At 34.9% G+C, this 24,622-nt stretch overlaps 3 protein-coding genes across 7 annotated transcripts in view; 2 read left to right on the top strand and 1 right to left on the bottom strand.

Moving 5' to 3' along the window:
• The window catches only part of LOC127661428 (pleckstrin homology domain-containing family A member 7-like), a 131,465-nt gene extending 125,770 nt beyond the window's left edge, over positions 1-5,695 (top strand). For 2 of the 4 annotated variants that reach the window (XM_052152132.1, XM_052152130.1), the window contains exons 25-28: positions 2,457-2,615; positions 4,301-4,434; positions 4,532-4,674; positions 5,069-5,695. In XM_052152132.1, coding sequence (XP_052008092.1) covers positions 2,457-2,615; positions 4,301-4,434; positions 4,532-4,674; positions 5,069-5,091 — 459 coding nt within the window. In that variant the 3' untranslated portion in view covers positions 5,092-5,695. The remainder of the gene's footprint in view (positions 1-2,456; positions 2,616-4,300; positions 4,435-4,531; positions 4,675-5,068) is intronic. The other 2 variants (XM_052152134.1, XM_052152133.1) reach the window with 2 other exon arrangements.
• A 71-nt stretch (positions 5,696-5,766) lies between these two features.
• On the bottom strand, positions 5,767-10,238 carry LOC127661727 (small acidic protein-like). 2 transcript variants are annotated; one of them, XM_052152569.1, is made up of 5 exons: positions 10,097-10,139; positions 9,522-9,610; positions 9,323-9,383; positions 7,861-7,970; positions 5,767-7,672 (listed from the first exon to the last, which is right to left on the bottom strand). In XM_052152569.1, exons 2-5 carry the CDS (start codon positions 9,594-9,596, stop codon positions 7,472-7,474), a joined length of 447 nt encoding a protein of 148 aa, XP_052008529.1. In that variant the 5' UTR covers positions 9,597-9,610; positions 10,097-10,139; the 3' UTR covers positions 5,767-7,471. The 2 variants fall into 2 exon arrangements, with proteins under 2 accessions (XP_052008529.1, XP_052008528.1); XM_052152568.1 differs by having other exon boundaries at positions 5,769-7,672; positions 9,527-9,610; positions 10,097-10,238.
• A 1,857-nt stretch (positions 10,239-12,095) lies between these two features.
• LOC127661663 (CD81 antigen-like) lies at positions 12,096-24,486 on the top strand. Its single transcript, XM_052152479.1, has 8 exons — positions 12,096-12,284; positions 14,295-14,409; positions 22,128-22,225; positions 22,664-22,738; positions 22,820-22,933; positions 23,014-23,115; positions 23,459-23,542; positions 23,686-24,486. The coding sequence occupies exons 1-8, from the start codon at positions 12,219-12,221 to the stop codon at positions 23,746-23,748; spliced, it is 717 nt and encodes a 238-aa protein (XP_052008439.1). The 5' UTR covers positions 12,096-12,218; the 3' UTR covers positions 23,749-24,486.
• Positions 24,487-24,622: the final 136 nt, after the last annotated feature.

Raw genomic sequence — 24,622 nt, 5'->3', positions numbered from 1 at the left:
GGACCTACACAATATTAGATAGGTTGTTTTAATGTTGCGGCAGATCGTGTGTGTGTGTGTGTGTGTGTGTGTGTGTGTGTGTGTGTGTGTGTGTGTGTGTATATATATATATACATATTTGTCAAATGGGAGTATAATCGTGATTAATAAACGTGATTACAATTTTGAGCATTGCACAGACACGAAAACAAAAAACCCTCTGCAATATTTCAATGATTAGAGCAGTTATAACAGACGTTATTAAATTAGTTCAGTTTGAGTTGCATAAGAAGTTTATAAATTGAATCTACTAATACCAAACCTAATTTGGTTCACTCATTAAAATCTGAAAAACCTTTACTCATTCACATCTCTATAAATCACTGTGATTGTTTTTAGTTTCTCTTACAACTGCAAAAAGGAGTGAAACCTTTCAGTTACTAACCTGAGTTTCAAAGAGTATTTTTTGTTATTACTGTGTCACAATAGAACAATTTTTTTAAGACCCCGTGAAATAAAACTTTTAGTTACTTAAATTGTGAAACTCAGATGCTAGTATATTCGTTTAGCATTTAAAATGTACAGTCTTTTCTGGAAAAATGAACTCAAAACTAAAAAAATTTTGTCCAAAGACTAGCAATAGTATGTCACAAATCATGCTTCTCGATTTTGACGTAAATATTCCTATTGGCTATTTAAAATAAGAGGGACAAGCTCTTTGATATATCCCAGCCCAAATTCTGTTTCAATTGGAAAAATAACAGAAAATAAAACTGTGCTCATCAAGCCATTTCATGGGGTCTTTAACATCACCAGCATCTTCATCACTGTTAACCTGTTTGTCAGTAGGCAGTGATGTTGTACACTGTTATTTGATTTGTATACCGTGGCTAGAAGACAAATTGTGATACTAAAGTGAACTAAGACCGTAATATAAAATTGTTGTACATCAATACACTTCAAATTCTCTTCATTTTCTAATGTTGAGGTTTGCACTAAAGGCACAAATAAAATCAGAAACTGACTAAATGCTTTGTTTTTATTGCAGTGTTAAAGCAAATATTCATAAGTATCTCTGACAACGGAGTTGTTGATCTTATGCACTGACCTCATGACTATTAGTGAGGAAATTAATGAATGGTTCTGCATGGTGATTTTTAATTGTTAAAGCATTAAAACATGTTTGCACTTTTGTAAGCTGTTATGCATGGCTTGATGTGATCAACTACAAAATTCTACAAGTTGGCATGTTGTAATTTGGTGATGGGTTTGACTATTTGTAAAAATGATAAAACAATGTACTGCCTGTTATTACACATACTGTCTTTTTAGTTTAAGCTTTCTGTTCTTTTCATGTCTTTACCACCATTTGCTTTGTCCACAAACCTGTATGACTTTCTTCTGTGGAACACAAGAAGGAGATGTTAGACAAAATGTCTGCCTCAGTCACCTTTGACTTTCAATGTATGGAATAAAAGATTAAATGAAAGTGAATGGTGACTGACTGGGACTAACATTCTACCTAAAATCTCCTTTTGTGTTCCACAGAAGAAAGGCATATGGGTGGAGTAAATTACAAGAGAATGTTAATTTTTGGATGAACTAATTTTAAATTTAAGTGCAGGAGAAGCTGCTAGCATGAAACGGCTGGAAGATATTCTATGACAGGCAGCAAAACTTTCAGCTCACTATATTACCAGTAGTTCTGTCCACAATTAAGAGGATAGTTCACTCAAAAATGAAAAATCTCTAAATCTCTTTAATTTCTCTGCTGGACACAAAGATTTTTTTAATAATATTTCAGCTCTTTAAGTCCATACAATGCAAGTGAATGGTGACCAGAACTTCAAAAGCTCTAAAAAGTCAGCATAAAAGTAATCCATCAGACTCTAGTTGTTTAATCAATGTCTTCTGAAGCGATCCAGTTGGTTTTGGGTGAGAACAGACCAAAATATAACTTTTTCAATGTACATCTTGACATCAGTCTCTAGGCATGATCATGATTCCAATCTCGATTCCACTTGCTATAGCACCATTTAATGCCCTGCACATGCATCCAGTTACTTTTTGGTCTGTCCTCACCCAAAACCAACTGGATTGCTTCAGAAGACATCGATTAAACCTCTGGAGCTGTATGGATTACTTTTCTGGTGACCGTTCACTTGCATTGTAAGGACATACAGAGCTGAGATATTCTTCTAAAAATCTTTGTGTCCAGCAGAGAAATGAAAGTCTGTGATGGCATGAGGGTGAGTAAATGGTTAGAGATTTTTCATTTTTGGGTGAACTATTCCTTTAAATATTATTTCTTGATTGATATCAGCTTTCCCAAACACCTTTCTAAGTGTAGACAGTTGGTATATGAAAGAGAGATTGTGCGCCTGATCCTTATCAGGTTTTATAAACAGGATAGAGGCTCATTTCCAGGGGAAGTAGAGCATATGCTGCCTAAATACTGTTTGTCTTTGCCTTAGTAGGGCTGGGAGAAAGACATTGCTTTGCAGCAACCAGAACATACTGTGCTGGAGAAAAACCGTCAACAGCCTGGATCAGATGAATGGCTTACGGTTCAGGCAAGGCTAATAAATGAACAGGACATGGAGCCTGTGGACTTTGAGCTTGATCTTACCCGAGAGGTATATTCCAGAAATATCAAAAGAAATTTGCCATTATTGTGTGCTTGCATGCTAAAACAAAAAACTACCCAAAACCACCTCAATACTGTGATTAAACCAAAGCTCATGTAAACAGAATATTGTGATTATGATATTGCGATTATGCTAATAACCAGAGAATGATAATTGCCGTAAAATATGTGGAGTACTCCTAGTTTAATCGCTTTATACTGGCATGTAAACGCTTTAATCACATTTCTTCCACTATGACCAAAGTGCTCCTGCACCAGTGCTGCAGACGGATCATGTTCCAGTTAATAACAGGTTAAAAAACATCACGAAAAAGAAGCTGCATTTACTTTTCGGCTTCATGTAAAACGGCAATTCCATGCACCGTTTTCCAGTAGTGGTGCTCCCATCTATAGTCCCACAGCAATAAAACTTATTTTCCTGAGCTGTGAATGTCCGTTTGTAGTTTGAATTGAATGTTGAGGATATAAAAAAGACTGTATGCAGCAAAATAATGGGAAGGAAACACTCTTTGAAATGAGTTTGTGCTCGCTGACGAAACACAACAACATCTATCGCGAGTATTCTGATTCACACAAAAATGACTCTATGAAACGATACTTTTTAGTGAATCAAAACAAACAGCGCATCTCGGGAGGTTATTTCAAGTTATGTCAGTGCAGCTCCTATATACTTGAATTGAAAAAGACCAAAATCTCAAAAACGGTTGGTCAAGATTACGATCAAAGAATACTGTATATTTAAAATCAGCACTAAAATCTGACAATACTGGAATCATACACTGTGATTCTTAATCTCAAATAATGCTAAAAAAAAAAATTTTCCAGGCTTGTGTAGCTAATGCGCATGTGCGTTCTAGAGTCCATTGACAGGTGATGTCTATATCTAAAAGCTGATTGGCTGTTTTATCTGTCAGGCGGGTTCTTCCTATCTACATCCGTTGACCGTTGGGTGCTCAGAGCTCCTTGGTTGAGCGTTCCAATTTTTTCCCATTCATTTTAATAGAAGTGGCCCATCTCTACTAAATAATCTCTGGCACATCCAGTGTAGTCGAAAATGACTCTGATGAAGTGGATCTTTTAGTAAATCCTTCAAAAAGACTCACAAACTGACTGACTAATTTTCTCTATGCCAATCTATTTTTAAAGAGACATATTTGGAACAATTGTATTTTGTTATAAATTTTCATTTATAAAAAGCATTAAACATCATATTTGTTGTTGGCTCAAATCATGTAAACATTTTAATCTTATTATTCCTTATACTCTGATAATTGCAATAATCAGAGTATTGGTGTGCATGTAAACATAGCCATTTATTCATAAATTGTAAAAAAAATAAAATAAAATGTATTAATTAATTCACCCTCATGTTAATTCAGAGGCATGAGACTTGCAAGCAGAATGCTTCAGTCACCATCCACTTTCATTGCAACTTTTTTCATACAATGACAATGAATGGGTACTGATATTGCCTAACATCTTGAGTATTCCACAGAAGAAAGAATGTCACAGGTTTGGAATGACATGAGGGTAAATAAAGACAGAATTTGTATTTTTTAGTGAACTATTCCTATAAATTTCAGATTACAAGTTTGTATGATTTGAGGTACAATTAAGTGTTTTTGAGCAGTTCTTCTGTTGTTATGGCTGGACTCGGTCCCCACCCCACCTCAGCTCTCAACGCCCCAGAAAGTGCCCATCCCAAAGAGACTGCCCAACATGGAATCAGATGAAGACCTAAGTCCAGAGGAGAAGGAGGCTCGCTCTCAAAACGTAGCAAAGATAAAAGGCCTACTGTCCAGGTCAAGGTATGGTTGTAAAATGAGAAATCACCAGTTGTTAATGGATTAAAAACTGTATGCTTTTAGATGGTGTCTTCTGTTTCTTTTTCCGCCTTCATTTCAGTGTGAAGTCTATGGCAGAGCCTGCAGACATGGAGCAGTTAGACTTTACTGAGCTGGATAATGCACTGCAGCAGCAGGAGAGGATCATGAACATGCCTCTTGCTCTGGCCTCAGAGGCTTCTATCAGGAGGAAGCAGATTGCAGGTCAGAAAATAATCCGGCAAACAGCAGCCTGAGTAAATAATGGTGATATTTAAAGTGATAGTTCACACAAAATTATATTGTCATCAATTACTTACTCTCATTTTGTTCCAGACCCATATGACATTCTTTCTTCCGTGGAATACAAAAGGAGATGTTAGGCAAAATGAACTGACAGTTTATAATCACCATTCAGTTTCATTGCATCTTTGTCAGTACAGTAAAAATGAATGGTGACAAAGGCTGCCTAACATCTTAGTTGGTGTTCCACAAAAGAAAGAAAGTCATACAGACTTGGTGAGTAAATTTGGGTGAACCATCCCTTTAGCATTTCACCACACTTGTGTCGTTCTTTGACATTTGTTTTAAAGTAAAATGTTGATGTTTTCATTTGCAGCCAGGACGAGAGCTGAGGACTAAAACGTGTTGAGAAGCTATCTTGGGTACCCAAAGATCAATTATTTTAGTTTTTATATCACATATTTATAATTTACATCCAATTTTTTAGGTACTCTGATGTTCAAAATGTTTTAAATACAAGTTTTTATTAATTTGACTGGTACACTATTTTGTCAACTACATTTCCAGTTTATACATATCAAAAGGCTCTTTTCTAGAAATGGTTTAGTAAATTGTGCATGCCGTTATTTTTGTTAAAAATCCTGTAAATGTGCCTTAATGTACATTATATTTTGCAGTGCTGTGTATTGTAACATATATCTGTTTTAACTGATAAAAATTGTCTAAATAAATAAATACAAAATACCTTTTTTGACACATTTGTTTCCATTCACCAAAACAATAAATATTTCATTGTTATTAGATTGACATAAAAATTATAATTCTTACACTCCATGGCATAGCCTATAATAGTTGTGGATCTCAAGCTCAAATACACTGTTTGTGTCACACGATTATTTACATATGAAGCCACTGCATGTCCTTAGTAAAATTATTAAAAAAACATATCAACAGCGTTGTTAGAGGTTTTAAAGGGATAGTTCACCCCAAAATGAAAATTCTCTCCTAATTTACTCACCCTCCTGCCATCCCAGATATGTATAACTTTCTTCTGCAGAACACAAATGAAGATTTTTAGAAGTATATTTCAGCTCTGTAGGTTAATACAATGCAAGTGAATGGTGGACAGAACATCGAAGCTCCAGAAAGCACATAAAGGCTGCATAAACGTGATCCATATGACTCCAGTGGTTAAATCAGTATCTTCAGGAGTGATTTGACAGGCGTGGGTGAGAAACTCAATGTTTAAGTCCTTTTTTACTCTCCACTTTCTTTAAGCAGTGTTTCCAATTCTAAGAACACTGATTTATTTCCTCTCTCGCACAAATTGCTAGCTTATAAAATCCACCTTATTTTTCAGCGAAATTAGGGCGCCGCCATGATCAAACTTGAATGTGGACCACTTCCGGGATAAGCCACTTCCAGCTATTTTAGCGATAAAAATAATAAAATACTACATTATGCTTCTTTATATTACAGGCTGGCAATACATGTCGTAATTTTATTATCATTAATTCTGCTTTTCATAAACTCATTTGTTTTGAACGCATAGAATTTTACCGTATATCGCATTTTACCATCGTTTGTTGCACTGTGAATGAACGAGACAGGCCTCCACAAACTTTACACAACCAGGAGCAGAAAGCCACCGGGCAAATGCTGTTTTAACCTTCTTTGCACCAAAACAGCATCTCCTTTCATCTTGGCAAATAAATAAACGCATTTTACTCTTCTTGTCAGAGAGCATTCTTTCTTTCTTTAAAATAAACAGTAAATTCATAGTAAACAGACACGCAGATCTAGCATTAAACATGGCTTATGAAACATCGCCTTCGTAATTAAACAAATAAAGGCGTAATTGTTATGCATGTGCATATAAATGGAGGTTTACATGGAAACGACAAACACTGCATCGTTACGATCTCAGTAAAATAAGAAGTAGGTTTTATTATCGTCTCTTCAATACAACACACAGCAACAAATACATTATTCACTTACACTTTTACTATAAATGCTGACGTTAGAAAATTATCCAGTATTAGGCCATCATTCTGATGTAAATCCTGTGGTTTTGTGATAAATTCTGTTATTATTATCCTTCTATTTATTTACATTGTGGTCAATAACAGTAGAACTTTTACACATTCGACGGAAATGCAGCTGCTACTTACTTCCGCGTTACAAAATAAGGTGGATACAATTATTTGAAAAATATCTGCAAGATATTGATTTTAAGATCTCAATTCTAACCACAGAACCTTGTTTAAACTCTTTATTGATCTCAAGCATTTCACACTCCTTTTAATACACACAAATTACACGATTTTTGTCTGTAAATCCCCTCCATTTGGTTCTTCTTTACTAATAGCAGACCTTATCATTTGTAAACGACCCTGCTTAAAGTAAAGGTTCCCCAGAAATGATATTCCTGTTTTCATCTACACACCTTTGTGTTTGTCTTTCAAACACCATATATTTTCCCCCCTTTGCCCTCATGTCATTAGAAATCATCTGGGTGAGTAAACGATGACAGAACTTTCATTTGTGGGTGAAAAAATAATTTTATATGGAGAGAAAAAATGGTTCCTGCTGCGATTTGATAAGGCCAAGAACGTTCAAATATCTTGGCACTGACAAAATAAAATTTAAAATTGAACAACACAATTTTAAGGAAATTTTAAAAATGTGCCATCATTCTGAGTGAATTACTGCTTACTAAAGTAAACACTTTAGGAGATGAAAAGATTACAACAACAAAAAAAATCTCTTTCATTCCCATTTATGTTGCTTTCACAAAAGCCTTTTTCAAAGTCTTTTTCTTATCCTCCTCTGAGTCTGTGTGCTGGTCCTGCTCCTCATCTGTGTCAGAAGAAAGTGTTTTCTCTTCCTTGTGTTGTTCTGATGGTTGCTCAGGGGTCTCATCTGAACTCGGCGATTGCTCTGAGGCAGCAGTGCTCTGAATCTCAGCTGGTGGATCAGGCTGTGAGGAGGAAAGCAGTTCAACAAATCAACAACAGATTCAAGCACGCTTTTGAAATGTCTAGTGTTAACAAGGGTGTTCATCAGATATATCAAATAGGGAAAGCTGCCCAGGAGCAATTGCAATTTGTAAGCCTCTTAGCTTATCAATACTATCCAAACCCACAGCTTATGCAAGTGTGCTTTCACCTCACTAAATCCCAGACCACAGTGTCTCCTGTTCCTTCCTGAAAGCTTCCCATCCAGACCCTGCTGATACTGGTTCTCCAGCTCACTGGTGATCTTCTGATCCTCTGCCCCTAGAGACAGCACACAATCAAATGCAAAATGGCACGATTTGTTCCCATAACACAAATTTGTCTCACTCATGGTTGCTTTCATCCAGTGAATATCATAGGTTTCCCATAGTCATGGAAACCGTTATATACAGCATCGCAGCACTTTAAAATTTTGTATTTAAAGCCTGCAAAAGTCATGGAAATGACAAATTACCAAAATAAAAATAATCATGGATATTTCAGTGAATATATAATTTTGTAGTTATTCTCAGCTCTAAAGAATTTTATTGTCTAGGAATTGCTCTCAATGAGTGCAATCCCAACAAAATTATTCAAAAAAACTTATCCTATTATCTAGAATGACTGGAAAAATTTAGAACAAATGTATTAGTTTAAAAGTGTAGTTATCCTGGTAAGATACTGTTTTAAAGGGATAGTTCACCCAAAAATGAAAATTCTCTCATCATTTACCCTCATGCCATCCCAGATGTGTTTGACTTTTTCCTGCAGAACACAAACAAAGATTTTAAGAAGAGTATCTCAGCTCTTTATGTCCATACAATAAAACGAATGGTGACCAAAACATTGAAGCTCCAGAAAGCACATAAATGCAGCATACAAGTAATCCATAAGACTCCAGTGGTTAAATACATGTCTTCATAAGTGATATGATAAGTGTGGGTGAGAAACAGATCAATATTCAAGTCCTTTTTTATTAGATTCTCCTGCCTTCCCAGTAGGTGGCAATATGCACAAAGAATGTGAATCTCTAAAAATAAAAGAGAAGAATGTGGAAGTGGAGACTGATCGTAAAAAAGGACTTAAATATTGAGCTGTTTCTCACCCCCACTTATCATATCAATTATGAATTATGTATTTAACCACTGGAGTCTAATGGATTACTTTTATGCTGCATTTATGTGCTTTGGGACCTTATATTTTATTGATTTAAGGAGCTGAAATACTATTCTAAAACTTTTTATTTGTGTTCTACAGAAGAAATTAATTAATAAACATCAGGAATAGCATGAGGGTGAGTAAATGATGAGAATTTTCATTTTTGGGTGAAATATCCCTTTAAGCATCTAGTTCTATATATAAACTGTATTGTAATGCTTGTCCTGTGTACACAATAAATTACAGATACTTGGATAAAAGATCTGATCATGTTCTCTTTTAACAGCATCTGGGGAAAGGATGTGTGTTATACAGGAAGTAATCTTCATGCACTCCATATACAACCAGATTTTGAAGTGTTTTGTTCAGCACAATGGGAGGTCGCAATCGCTTGGTGACACATCAAACATTCAAATACAGAAACCTTTCACTCCCACTCTAGAGACCACAGCTTCACCATACCATTGGGTACTCACCACTTCGGAAATGTGACGTTGATTTGTGATCCCCAATAACAAGGCGTCCAGTGTGCTCTTTCTATAAATAAATGAAAACACTGAAGAGAAAATGTGATCTCTTTCATGTTCAAACAGCACATTGTAGATTAATGATTATTTGACTGCAATAAAATCAGATCATTTAAAAACAGAAAGTATGAGACTAATGGTCCTCAACTGAACCTTTCCTGCTCCCATCAGCCTCAAAAACTTCTGCTTCCTTTCGTCTGTCCCCAAGTCTGCTGATGACCATTGTGTGGATCCTGTCTGCAATGACAAGCCAAATCAGATTAAACTGAGCCATTTGGCAAGGCAAGAAATTGTGTACATTTTATACACAATCGTAAAAAGGGCCTTACTGGACGTGAAAAGAGAAAGAAAATATGCACATCAAAGGCCATTATAATACCGCATAGGACCATTATGAATGCATCGACGTTCATGATAAAATGATGTTTACTCTATGAAAACACTTAAAAGAAATGATCTTGCTCTGAACAATCTTGTTACCTACCTTGCTAGATATGCAAAGTAAAACATTGCTCAAAGAACAATAAAGTACCAAAAACAGGCAGATACAACACGACTTAAATGTAACTGTTTCGGCTGGACACAGTATGTGTCTTCTTTGTAACACAACTAGCAAAAAGTGCTAGAAACAACATTACTAACACATTGCTAACGATGCTGGTTCGCCTAAATGTCAGAGCATTTTGTGTTAATTAAAATATGTGTAATGAGAGAAAGTAATACTTCATTTGGAGATGCAGATCGTTTTGTGCCTTTACACCTTTCGTCAGAAGAACTCATTTTGCAAGGTTTTAAACTACAGCGCTCAAATAAACATAGCTAGCGCCTGACTGTTCCAGCGTTTTAGCAGCTAGCGACCTGTAATGACCCTCAGAACAATGCATCATGGGAGTTGTAGTCAGTGGCGTAGACAAGGGAGGGCAGGGTAGGCCCAGTCCCACCCAAATTAGACCAAGGCCCATTTAGTACAGTAGAGATTATTCTTTGACTCCAAATTTATAAAGCAGTTTTAAAAAACGTACATTCTGATTTCTGAAAGTGTTAAATTAACTGAATGCGCTGTTTCTCTGATGTTAAGGACAATTTGGTAAATAATAATTTGGGCAAAAACTTGGCCCATCCATTTTTATTAAGGCCCACCCAAAAGTAATTTCCTGGCTACGTCCTGGGTGTAGTTACAATTAAGTGCCACTACCTAGGAGCTCTAAAAGACAAACCTCTACTATTTAAAATGTTAACCTCACACTTTTTTTAGCCAAGGACTACTAAATGTAAATTTGTAAATTATGAAACACTTTTTTGGGCATCTGAGTTGAAAAGTTTTCACTGTCAGAAATTTTTATGATAACTCTCAATGGGTTGGGGGATCAATTTGGACTAAAATATTCTTGTTAATTATGGGACATTTCTGCTTCTTGATTTTTCTTATTTATTTACTATTTCTATTTATTTGTTTATTTTGTTTATTTTAAGCGTGCTTTACTAATTCTCTTTCCCTTTGTCTCCCTTCCTGTTTTTGGCTCTTCTGTGTAACAGGAAGGGAGACAAAGGGAAAGAGAATTAGTAAAGCACACTTAGACATACTCAAAATACATCAAATTATAAATAAATAAAAATAGTATAGAAATAAGAAAAAATACAAATAGATAGATAGATAGATTTATTATTCATGCAAACATTTGATTAACATTTACTAAAATGTATTAGATTATTATTATTATTATTATTATTATTATTATTATAACTTAAAAAATAAATGCACCCAGTAATTTTTACCTCATTAAAAATGTTTTACTTGAAACAGTAATAAAATCATGAGCAATTACATGAGACTCCATAATGCTTCATCCACACCGCTAGGTGTCACTGTAGGTCCATGATGACACAAACGCACTTAAAGTTACTGAGAGCACCTTTAAATGAATATTCTGGGTTTAATACAAGTTAAGCTCAATCAACAGCATTTGTGGCATAATGTTGATTACCACAAAAATTACATTTGACTTTCCCCTCCTTTCCATTAAAAAATCTGTACAGTGAGGTTCATACAATGAAAGTGAATGGGGGGCCAATCCGTAAACGTTATACATTTTAGTGTGATAAAACCGCTTACTAACCTTTTCTGTGTAAAGTTATATCCAATTTTACAACTTCATTGCCATGATTATGTAATGTCAACAAACACTAAAATGACTGTAAAAATTACAATTTATACAACTTTACGGCTCAAATAATACATAATTTTTCACAGAAAAATATAAAATTATAAGCTTCACATTTCTGCCTTTAAAACCCCCCAAAATTGTCCCCATTCACTTTCATTGTAAGTGCCTTACTGTAACCTTGATTTCTGCTTTATTTCAAGAAAAGGAGGGATGTATCGAATACATTTTTTGTGGTAATGAACATTATGCTAAAAATGCTGTTAATTGAGCTTAACTTTTTTTTTTTTTTTTTTAAGATTCACGCATTTCAATTTCATAAAAAAAATGTATTAATAAAAACATTACTAAAGATTACTCAGTTAATTTAATCAATTATAGTCTATTAATAAAATTATTAAATGATAGGCTAATCTATCAATCAAATAAAAGAAAGTTTTTAGATGTAAATGTGGAATGGGGCTGAGCTTGTCACTGAACGTTTCTCTTTTTTTTCTGACTTGGTATGTTTATATAAACACATGCGATTGTAGGAAGTCTCAGTTTCTTGGTTCAATCGCTTGGCATCTAGGCTGCATGCACGTACTCATATCCATCTGTTTAACTGAGACTCACTTATCTTCCTCAAGATCAGAATCATTTCAGCTCATCTTTGACTTTTAACAGCAGGACTGCAATAAGCCATGGCTGTTACCGGCTGCTCTCAGTGCATTAAATACATGCTCTTCTTCTTAAACTTCATTTTTTGGGTGAGTATATATAATTAAAATACAATTATAAATGTATACTTATTTTATTTGTTCTGTTTTTTATAGGTTTATGTACTACTATTTAATTTGTACTGCTACTATTACAATTATATTATTGTCATTATTATTATTATTATTATTAGTAGTAGTAGTAGTAGTAGTAGTAAACATGTTATTATATCATTGCAGTTTTTGAGGTAATTCTGTACTATCTTCGAGAAAGATTATCCATATTTTGGTCCCATACAGTCATTTAGGCTAACACTGTGAAATATAAAGTCATTTAAGTATCCATACCAATTTAAATGCATTAGACCCATAACTGTCACTGCTTACACTGAATCAGGCCATTAGTTTGTCCATTATTTTTGGTCCCTTATGAACTCTTATTGATCCTGTTTATCTGTTAGATCTCTAGATGTAACTCAAGTAGTTATTATATGAACAAACTATTGTGTATGATTTTATAATTTCCTGATTGCATGAATCCCGAGGTCATGATTAACAGTAAATAAATTATCTTGCTAGTTTTTTATCTTGCCTCAATCGACTTTGGCTCACTCACTGTGGGTTTTAATACATAAAAAATATATTAAGGCATGATTTTATAAAGCTGTTCACTTGGGGGGCACTGTCAGCTAAGTGCTGCACAAGCTGTCTGTCTTGTGTATGTGTTCTCAGACATGAGGAATATGTGTGTCCCTGGCTTCAGAGCCTCTTGGAGAGGGTTTTGCTGTGGTTTTGCTGTATTTTTATACTGTCTATAATTATGACCATGTGTTTTAGGGACATGCATACACCATAAAAGAACCAAGGCAAATAAGAGAGGGAGAAAGAGAAAGAATTTATGATGTGGAAATCCTCGTTGGAGATGTATTTTTTTATATACATGCTATTATAACTCATTTTATTAAGTCTATGATTGTTTTCATTAAAAAAAAAAATCAGATTCAGATTCTTCAGCAGCTAGGACATAGCAAATTCTGTCCTGACAGACTATAACAGTATCTGTCATCAGTTCACATCTTTGAAACCAGAACGTAGCATCACTTCATGAAATGTTTATTATTTCACATCACAAAAACTATTTTTACCTATAAATGTGCTTTATGTGGTAACATCCAAACAAATAGTTTTATTCAAGTCAAAAATATGATTTAATATCACTGAATCAACCTGGCTATCAAGCAAATTAATTGTAAGGGTATTAGATCTGGTAGATCTAGCTCCTTCAGATAACTTTTCAGGTTGCAACGTTTTTACTATGTAGGCTAACATTATGGAATGACATTCATTACATGGATTCAAATAGTTTAATTTATACTGTATGTTTCCTAATTCTTAATGGGGGAAATCCTGTAATAAAAATAATCTTTTTGGACGCATCTTGATGAAACTCTATTTTGCAATGCTGCCACTGTGAATCACTTTATATTCTTGTTTTCATTCAAGACCTTTCAATTGCATGAGGATGATGTTTTGTGATATTATATCCATATTCATAGCGGCCAATCCCAAACCCTCTTGAGATGCATATTGTTTCCTGTCATTGTGCTTCACATACTGGCCCCCAGAATGCCAACACCAAAAATATATCTGCCTCACTTCCACATGTTGCTCACTGAAATTGTAACTTCCTGCTCCTCAAATTAAAAACAAAACAGGGTGGACATTTCAGACTGGTCATCAGATAGCCCATTATAGAGAACTAACTCTCTCAGAGTAATAAAGGGCCCCCTCCATCCATTGAATGTTTGTGTGAATGACAGTAAAATGACCGTCAGAAAGTTCTGCCCTAAATGCAGGAAGAAATTATCTCTGGAGTGATCGAAAAGACTCGGAATATACATTTCTAGGGCAAATGTATCTGTAAAATTATTGTACTTTCGTGCTTCAAATGTTAAAAGCATTTATGAATTAGAGATCTTTGTCTTTTTGCTCAATAGCAAAAGTAAACACTACTATACAATGTTCTTTTTACTTTCTTGTCTCTTTCTTTCTTATTTTTAGTTGGCTGGTGGTGTGATTCTGGGTGTAGCTCTATGGCTTCGCCATGACAGTCAAACCAGCAACCTCCTAATGCTTCAGTTTGAGGGGAATCAAGCCCCAGGCACCTTTTATTTCAGTAAGTGATTACTCTTAACACACTAAATGTGGCTACCACTGATCTAAATGTGGCTACTGTTGATCACAAAGTTGCAATTTTCCATGGAAAATCTAATATTAGATTCAATTGTGAATTCTAGTTTCAAAAGTTAGTTTACAGTAAATAAATAGTTCACCCAAAAATGAAAATTCTCTCATCATTTACTCACCCTCATGCCATCCCAGATGTGTATGACTTTATTTCTTCTGCAGAACACAAATTAAGATTTTCAAGGAATATCACAGCTAGGTCCATACAATGCAAGTGAATGGTGACCAGAACTGAGAAAGTCCAAAAATGACATAAAAGCAGCATAAAAGTAATCCACATGACTCCAGTGGTTAAATGCATGTCTCTAGAAGTGATATGATAAGTGTGGGTGAGAAACAGATCAATATTGATATTTTACCAGCCCCTACTAGTTGGGGCTGGTAAATGTGGAGATTCATAATGAAAAGGTACTTAAATATTGATCTGTTTTTCACCCACACATATCATATCACTTCTGAAGACATGCAATTAACCACTGGAGTCATATGGATTACTTTTATGCTGCCTTTAAGTCCTTTTTGGGCCTTCAGAGGTCTGGTCACTATTTACCTGCATTGTTTGGACAGAGCTGAGATATTCTTTCTTTTTTGGGTGAACAATCCTTTTAAGAGTGGCACCAACAGCTTTGACCTGTTAAATGGTTTAATACCTGAAATTGACTGGAATTAAAATTGTAACTACTATGTCTTGTTCTATTTTCCCACATTGTTATTTAAACTAGCCAGTCAAACCCTGCCATCATAAACCTCAAAATAATTACCTTAAAATTACCAATTAATTTCATAACTAAATCCCTTTTGCCAGATGTTGCTAGTTATATCCTCTTAACATGACATCATAAGCACCAGCTGTGTATTGGATTAGATTTCATATTGTTTAATATGGAATATTTTGCATTATTCCACTGAAAATATGAAGATATTAGATACAGGAAATTCTTTTGGACAGCACATTGTCATATTTCAAATTTAGGCAGTTTTTATCATTCAGTTTTATTCATCATCCTTACAGGTCTTAACACTTGAAAAGTTAAGCATGTTTTATTAGTATGTATGAGAGAGTATGTTTTTCCAGTGTATTATTTACAATAATGTGCAGAATTTGTTTTATTCTTATTTGTTGTACTTTTTTGCTGACATTTTGTTGTTTGTGTGTTCACACACACACACACACACACACACACACACACACACACACACACACACACACACACACACACACACACACACACACACACACACAAACTGCAAGAACAGAGATACATAACAATTGAAGGCATACAGCATACCAAAATTATTATATATATCATAAAGGATTATAAATATTTGAGACACATTTAGAGATAGTATATCCCACAGAAAGTACATGCATTTAAATTAATAAATAAATAAATATTCATTACACTGACGCATTCTTCACAACACACACACATCAGTGATTCAGTGTCAGTGATAAAGTGAAGGAGAAAGGAGCTCTTAACGTTATTTGTTGTACAAAACAAGCCTAGATGGGACTTGTCACAGAAATCAAGTATTTTTTAAAATAAGGTGCATTTTAATTAACAAAGATGCACAACAAGCCTTAATTATCACCAAAAGCTGAATGAAATGTTTTCGTCTGCAAGCGCTTTTCATGTGGAGTTCAGAGTGGCGCTTGATTCTGGTAATAATGCCCTGGTGCGAATCATGAACACAGCTTCACGATTGCTGTAACAAAGGGGATAGCCACGGTCTACCGGCTGATTAATATTGTGGAGGATGAGAGTTTAAGAGATTTAATGCCCAATGCAATGAAAATGCAACCAACAGTATGTGGAAACTAGTTCTAGTAGAAACTACTTATACTTTTGAAATATTTAATATTAATTGAATTGTTGATATTTTAGTGCATCTATATCTTTATACTATGGAGGTCTTAGTTTGGAAAATGTTAATAAAGCATTATTGTAACATATTGTTTAGTTTGCTTTCCTAAGAAGGAAATAAATGAATTTTGACAGGAAAATAAGTATATTTAGAGTTACATTTTAGCACTTTTAAAATCTGTGATTAATCTCATCTAGCTAAACAAAAATTATGCAATTAATCATGATTAAAAAATTTAATTGACTGACAGCACTATAAATAACAACCAAAACTGTAGTTAACATTAAAGTAAAATTAAATTGTTATTTTAAGAATCGATATCTGGATTGTTAAAATGAAGATTGTGATTAATCTCCTGTGTTAAAATATGTGAATAAATGGATTTAAGAATTTGAGAAAAGAAGTGCAGATCATCTTATTTGTTTTTAGACTAAGATAACTATTTTTCTACAGATCTACGCACACTGAACTGGTAGAGCGCAGTGACTCCATTTCTTTACCCAGCCCTAATAAAACAAAAATCGCATTGCAAGTAAATGAACAGAACCTTGTCCTTGGTTGTAGATATTGTTGTAATATCATGATTGTGAAGCTTCTGCACTATGAGCTTTAAAAAAATAATAACTCCTGAAATAGAGGGGCATGGCCACACAGACTCCACAAAAGATAGAAACAGGAAACATGGTCTAAGCTGGACTCTAAGGGTCACTCAAACAATGTGTGTGTGTACATGTGAATTTACAAACTATAACAACAACAGTAGAATATAATTGCATAAGAGAAAGAGGTTTAATCCCATTTGTCATGTAGTAGGATGTAGACGTGTTACGGTTAGTCCTTCCGGTAAATCCCTTTCTGGAATAACACTTCATTCTGCAGCTTTTAAATGAAAGCAGTGATTCTAGATACACACCCACAGGGTGTTTTAAAAGAACCAGGGAAAGACCATTACCACAGGGTGTGTTCATACTCCACCCATATGTGCACAAATAGCACACACACACACACACACACACACACACACACACACACACACACACACACACACACACACACACACACATGTTGGTCTACCTATCATTATGAGGACTTTCCATAGACATAATGACTTTTATACTGTACAAACTATAGATTCTGTCCCCTAAACCTAACACAAACCCTAAACCTAACCCTCACAAAAAACATTCTGGATTATTACATTTTCAATAAAACATTGTTTAGTATGATTTTTAAGCGATTTGAATTATGGGGACACTAGAAATGTCCTCATAAATCACATTTATAGCATAATACCCTTGTAATTACCAGTTTGTTACTTACAAAATTGTCCTCGTAAATCACAAAAACACGCACACACACACACACACACACACACACACACACACACACACACACACACACACACACACACACACACACACACACACACACACACTTATCCACAGTAGTTTCACTCAGTGAGTTAAGCAGCATGTTGTGGGCACTAGTATATGTTCTGCACATTAATTTATGTAGAAACCATTGGCTTGCCTCTCTTTACTCAGTGTAAGTAATTGGAGGAATCGTAGCTCTGCCTGTCTCTTTATATAGCAACAACAACCTTTTCTGATTGAAGAAGTTAGGGTTGTTGGTATGGCCCGTCGAGAGTTAGAAGAAAGAGATGAAGAGTTTTCTTCTGCTTCTGCTGAACATCCATGTAATTCAAAAAGGCCTATGTGCCTGTTCAACCACAAATTAGAGTGAGCAGTGGTTGGACTTACTCAAGTGCTGTTTAAACAACCCTAAAAATATGTTCAAGCCCTGATGCCATGCCAGACAGTGGAGCAAATCATTATAGGAATCTGAGAACACTTTCAGACATATGAATGTGGGATCAGAAAATGCATACATATATATTTGGTAGCAGAGCTGAAAGGTGTTGATAGGTAAAGATCAAACTTTGATCTACTTCCCGTGTGATCATGTTGGGATGCAATGTGAGCAGCAGCCGTGTATTTACTTTTTAGCATGTAAGTTATATTGTGGTAAACAAGATCACATCTTCACTTGAGAGAAAATTCTTACAAGATCCATCACATTATACATTTTTAAAGTATATATATTTTTTTCTATTGATTATCGTCTGCAAGGAGAAGAACTGAATCCAGTTGTTTAGTTTATTAATATATTAGAAAACACATAATATAAAGTCACAGTATGATGATTAACATGTTTCCCCCTACATATTTAGACAATATAGTGTCATTATTCTACTACATATGCAACACCATAATAATAAATATAAAAATATTTTTATATTTTCTGAAGATGGTGCTTGTCTCTGCAAAACTCACCACCATGATGCTAGGGTGTTCTGGGCGTTGCTATGTGGTTGCTAAGGTGTTCTTGATGAGTGCAAGGGCCTGGCTAGATGGTTGCCTGCAAGGAAAAAATTATGTGTTGGATTAACTTAAAATATATATGTAGCATTTTTACATCACACTTTTGAAGTAAATTCAACTTGTGGTCATTTTATGTCAGCATGACTAGAAAACCTTTGTTAGATATACACAAATGTATCAGTTCATTCAACTTTATTTATTTAAAAAGTTATGTCACACGAATAAGATTTGACAACTAATAGCATGTTGTTCAATTAACTTTAATACTATTGTTTCAACTTAATTTAATTGTCTCATAAGAAATTAATGAATGAGGTCAATCATTAAACAATTGATTTGTCAAAGAAGGGCACATGAAGCTTCACTCCTGAAGAAACCCCAACCTTCCTGCCTTAATGACTATCATCCTGTAACACTGACCTCAATTGTGATGAAGTGCTTTGAAAGACAGGTCAGAGACTTCATCACCTCCTCACTACCTGACACCCTGGATCCCTTACAGTTCACTTACCATCCAAATCACTCAACAGACGATCCCATCACACATCTCCTCCAGACAGTCCTAGATCATCTGGACAAGAGGAAGGGAAATTATGTTAAAAAGCTGTTTGTTGATTACAGTTCAGCTTTTAATACTATAATTCCCTCAAAACACCAAGTTGGAGGACCTAGGATTTAGCCAAACTCTGCCTCAGTGGATCTCCAACTTCCACAAGCACAGGCCACAAGCAGTAAGGGTGAGCAGACATGTCTCATTGACACCATGGTGAAGAAGGCCGTCAGCATCTTTACCACCTCAGGCACTTAAAGGACTTGAAACTGCCCTCTATGGTGCTAAAAAACTTTTACACCTGCATCATTGAGAGCATCCTGACAGGAAACATCACAGCCTGGTTTGAAACTGCACAAAACAAAATAGACTGGCTCTACAAAGAGTGGTGCAATCAGCTGAGCACATCACACACATCAAACTCCCTGACCTGCAGTCCGTCTACAGTAAACGATGCTGGACCAAAGCCAAGAAGATCATGAAAGACCTCAGCCATCCTAATAATGGACTCTTCTCTTTGTTGCGGTCAGAGAAACGCTTCCACTCCCTGATGGCCAAAACAGAGAGAATGAGAAGGAGCTTCTTTTCACAGGCCATCCGTGTCTGTCTGTCTCTCTGTCTGTCTGTCTATCTATCTATCTATCTATCTATCTATCTATCTATCTATCTATCTATCTATCTATCTATCTATCTATCTATCTATCTGTCTGTCTCTCTGTCTATCTATCTATCTATCTATCTATCTATCTATCTATCTATCTATCTATCTATCTATCTGTCTATCTGTCTATCTATCTATCTATCTATCTATCTATCTATCTATCTATCTATCTATCTATCTATCTATCTATCTATCTATCTATCTGTCTGTCTGTCTGTCTCTCTGTCTATCTATCTATCTATCTATCTATCTATCTATCTATCTATCTATCTATCTATCTATCTATCTATCTATCTATCTGTCTCTCTGTCTGTCTGTCTGTCTGTCTGTCTGTCTGTCTGACTGCCTGCCTGCCTGTGTCTATCTATCTATCTATCTATCTATCTATCTATCTATCTATCTATCTATCTATCTATCTATCTATCTATCTATCTATATATATACATATATATATATATATATATATATATATCATTTTATCAGTAAACTGTGGGGAGAAAAGTCATACCAAGAATTTAACTACATGTCGTACTGTGTGTGGTTATGTATGTGACCAATAAAACTTGAAACTTCAGCACATTCACATGCGCAAGGAAACATTTCATGGATTGAACAGGATCCAACATCACCAAAGGGAACACCAATAACCCTTATAGTGACTTTACACAAACTAATAGTAACTGTAAAGCAACGGCAATAATACTAAAACTATCTTAATAACAATTAATAAAATTTTCCAATAAGTTCCTTTTGACAAAACATACATGCTTAAATTATTGAACTGCAAGGTCTTATGGGTATTTCCAACAACCTCAGTTCTGTACTTGATCATTTGAGTTAGTAGTAAAATCTTAATTTTATGGATTTTAAAGCCAAATATTCTATAAGTTCACCTTATAATTAATATTTTGTGTTATACACATTAATGCAAATTAAGAAAAGATAAAAATATTAGTAGTATGTTATGTTATGGTTGTTGAGCCAACAAAAATGTGTGCGTGCGTGTGTGTGTGTGTGTGTGTGCTCTGGGTAGTTGCTATTGTAGGTGGTGGCTTACTGGCCCAAACCAAAAGAGAAAACCCCAAAGTCTCAATAATATTTGGATCCCTATTTGGCTTGGGTCTATGTAATTGTTAGGATTATTGAGGTTTGTGTGTTGAGGGTCTACTTTAAAAAACTTTAAATAAAACATATTCATGTTGGACGTCCCCTCCTTTAGGGGTAAAAAGTCATTTAAAAATATGTATGATAAAAACAATAGAATATTTGCAGCACAAGAGATCTGTAGTTGCTGTGACAAGATTTCATCAGTTGAAGAACAAATTCAGCATTTAGTGAACAAAAAAATCCAGGCTGTCTTAAAAACTGAGGACAACTGGCTCTGTTGAGTAGAGTTCCTGTTTATAGATCTCCCCATGGCTGTTTAAGTCTCTACGGTGAGCTGATCTTTAAGTCCTGAGATTCTTTTGACGTTTTTGCTCTTTCTTTCTCTCTCTCACTTAATCTTTTTTCTTTTGCAGTATTGAAGCTATTGCAATAGTGATAAATCAGACAGGTAAATGTAGCTTAGCTTTATTGATTGTTTGTTAGACAAAATAAGCAAAGTGAGAAAAGTTAAACAGAGTAAAATGTACAGTTGCCTCCATTTTATTCCACACATTATTGAATTTATATTTTCTATAAATCCTTTATTAAAACATAATATTCATTAATATTGATAAACTGATATCTATACAATATACATATACAGCAATTTTATACACATGTATACCAAGAGTTCAAGTATTTTCGACACAGATGCACAGAATAGCAAAATCATGCCATCTAGTGGCTGCATATTGCATTAAAGGGATAGTTCACCCAAAAATACAATTCTCTCTTCCTTTACTCACCCTCATGTCATCCAAGATGTGCATGAATTTCTTTCTTCAGCTGAACACAAACAAAGATTTTTAGAAGAATATCTCAGCTCTCTAGGTCCATACAATGCAAGTGAATTGTGACCAGCCCTTTCAAGCTCCAAAGCAGATCAATGTTTAAATCCTTTTCTACTATAAATTTCCACTTTCACTTTCAAAATGTGAAAGGAGGACTTAAATTGTGATCTGTTTCTCACACACACTTAACATATCACTTCTAAAATCTTTTATTCTGATGTCAAACAAAAACGATTTATTTTACTCTTTCAGGTGTGTATGTTCTCATAGCGACTGGGGCTCTAATGATGTTTGTGGGGTTTCTCGGTTGTTATGGTGCCATTCAAGAATCTCAGTGCCTCTTAGGAACGGTGGGTATCACTAAACTCCAATTTAAAAAATTTAATTTATTATTCACAAGACCTTTTAACTGCACATTCTACTCATGGTTCCAAATCATAGGACAGTTTTACTCTAAGAAGTAATAAATATTAATGGTTTTTTTTACTGAACAGAAATGTACAATGTCCATGTTCACTTTCCATGTATTTTTATGCATAAGTCATGCGTTATTTACTTAAAAGTTCAAATTTACCCATAAAGATAAATGAAATGTGAAATAAATCAACAACAAGTTGACAATTTGATGTTCAATGCTGGCCAGTGGGCATAACATTAAAAAATGTTCCAGGACAAAGTCCAATGATTTACATAAGAATTTTCATAAAAGTCCTCCCACTCAGTAGACGACCATTGCCCTTCTTTTTCTTTCTCTATCTCACAGTTATTCTCTTCTCTTTCTCCTTCAGTTCTTCACATGTTTGGTGATCCTCTTTGCCTGTGAGGTGGCGGCAGGAATATGGTGCTTTGTTAATAGGGACACGGTAAGGCTGAGCACACACACACTCAAACTTGTGATTTCAATTTTGAAGTCTACATCACCTGCCTCCTTTCTATCCATCCAGATCTCCACTGAGCTTATTAACTTCTATGATACTGCATACATTAAAGCTGTGGATCCGGTGGGCCCACCATCCAAACAGGCAGCCACCAAGGTTTTGGAGGTCTTCCATGACACAGTGAGTTGCTTAAATCAGTTCATTTATCACAGCTGTTCTGTTTTGAACATAACTCACCCCTATCTCTCTCGATTCCTCAGCTTGAGTGCTGTGGTAAAGGGGATGATAACGATCTTTTCAAAGCTGTTCAAGCCTCTGTGTGTTCCAAGATGAAAAACCCAATTGACCCACTCATCTCTCAGGTATCTGTTGAATATCTAATGCTGGTGATTGGTTTGACAGTTTGTCTTGTAATTGGTGTGAACAGGGTTAGACTATGACCTGCCCTTTAACAGATGGGTTTGGCTCGACTATGTTCAAATTCAGCGAGAGAAAAAAATTGTATGAGACTATTTTATTTAGTTTATTTTAAGCCATTTTTCTCAGTGTCAGTGTTGGCGTATTTATAGTGTTTTTATTTTGGGCTATATACTTACAGTATAATCATTAAATCTTAATGAAATAAATAAAATAATATTTGGTTATATTTTGGTATCTGTTTGATTGATGTAGATTGCACTGATATGTTGATGTTGTGCCCTTCAGAGTTGTCACATAAAGCTCAGGGACCTGTTCACTGAGAAACTCCATGTGATTGGATTGGCTGCCCTAGTGATCGCTGTCATTATGGTAAGAAAACAATGCAATTGAAAACACACACAGGCACAGTTACAGACTTGAACTAAGAATAACTCAACACTCCTCCTAAAATATTCCTTAAAAACAGCCATGTGTATAATTTTGTCTATATCTTCTCTCTGCTTTGTGTGCAGATTTTTGAGATGATCTTCACCATGGTCCTCTGCTGTGCAGTCCGCAATTCTCCTGCATACTGAGTGGCTGAATGTTGACAAAACCTTTGATTTTTTTCCAGTAATGACAGAAGACCATTTCACTTCCGTGTTCCCTCTATTTTTCAGTTCCGGTGCCCAAGCACTGAGCATTGATCTCTGCATTTTTAGAGAGGACTTCTTATGAGAATGCACCTGAATACACATCAAGGGCTATCATAAATAAATATTTCAGCAAGATACAGTAACAATCTTTTACAATGAGGTGTCTAGTCTAGATATTTAACAATAATGTGATTTACTTGTAAAGGCTTTTATTTTGTAATGTTTTACTATTTAAATTTTGTTATTATTATTATATCAATGTACAAACAATCACTTTCATGTGCTCTTATGGTCTATTATCTTATGGTCTATTTAATATGCTTCTTAGTATTGCAATAACATTAGAACACTAAAACAACTGTACCACAAAATTAACCACATAATGTTGTGAATCTGCATGCATTTGTGCAGTAATTCATTGTAAAGATTTTAAAAAGGTAAATATTTTATGAATCTGTTATGTAGCAGAGAACATTTTCAGTCAAACAATGCTTTCTGAGTGCATATCAGACACTGGATTTTATTGCTAATGATGGTGTTATGGCAATCTTATTTCTTCAAAATTTACACCTACATGAAACTAATAAAACCCACATAAAATGGATCAAATAACGCATTACCCAATGAGCCCAATCATTACTTGACATTCAATTTATTTAATAAAGGATTTATAACAGTGTGGTGAATGCTATTTTGCAGGTTATTTGGAGTAAAGGTTTAGGGCAAACACATTACTGTACGACAGACAGAGAGATAGACAGACAGACAGAGAGATAAACAGACAGACAGACAGACAGACAGACAGATAGACAGA

The sequence above is a fragment of the Xyrauchen texanus genome, chromosome 21 (assembly GCF_025860055.1).
Source record: "Xyrauchen texanus isolate HMW12.3.18 chromosome 21, RBS_HiC_50CHRs, whole genome shotgun sequence".
Lineage (NCBI taxonomy): Eukaryota > Metazoa > Chordata > Actinopteri > Cypriniformes > Catostomidae > Xyrauchen > Xyrauchen texanus.
The sequence above is the reverse complement of the archived record's forward strand: the minus strand, read 5'-3'. Positions and strand labels throughout refer to the sequence as shown.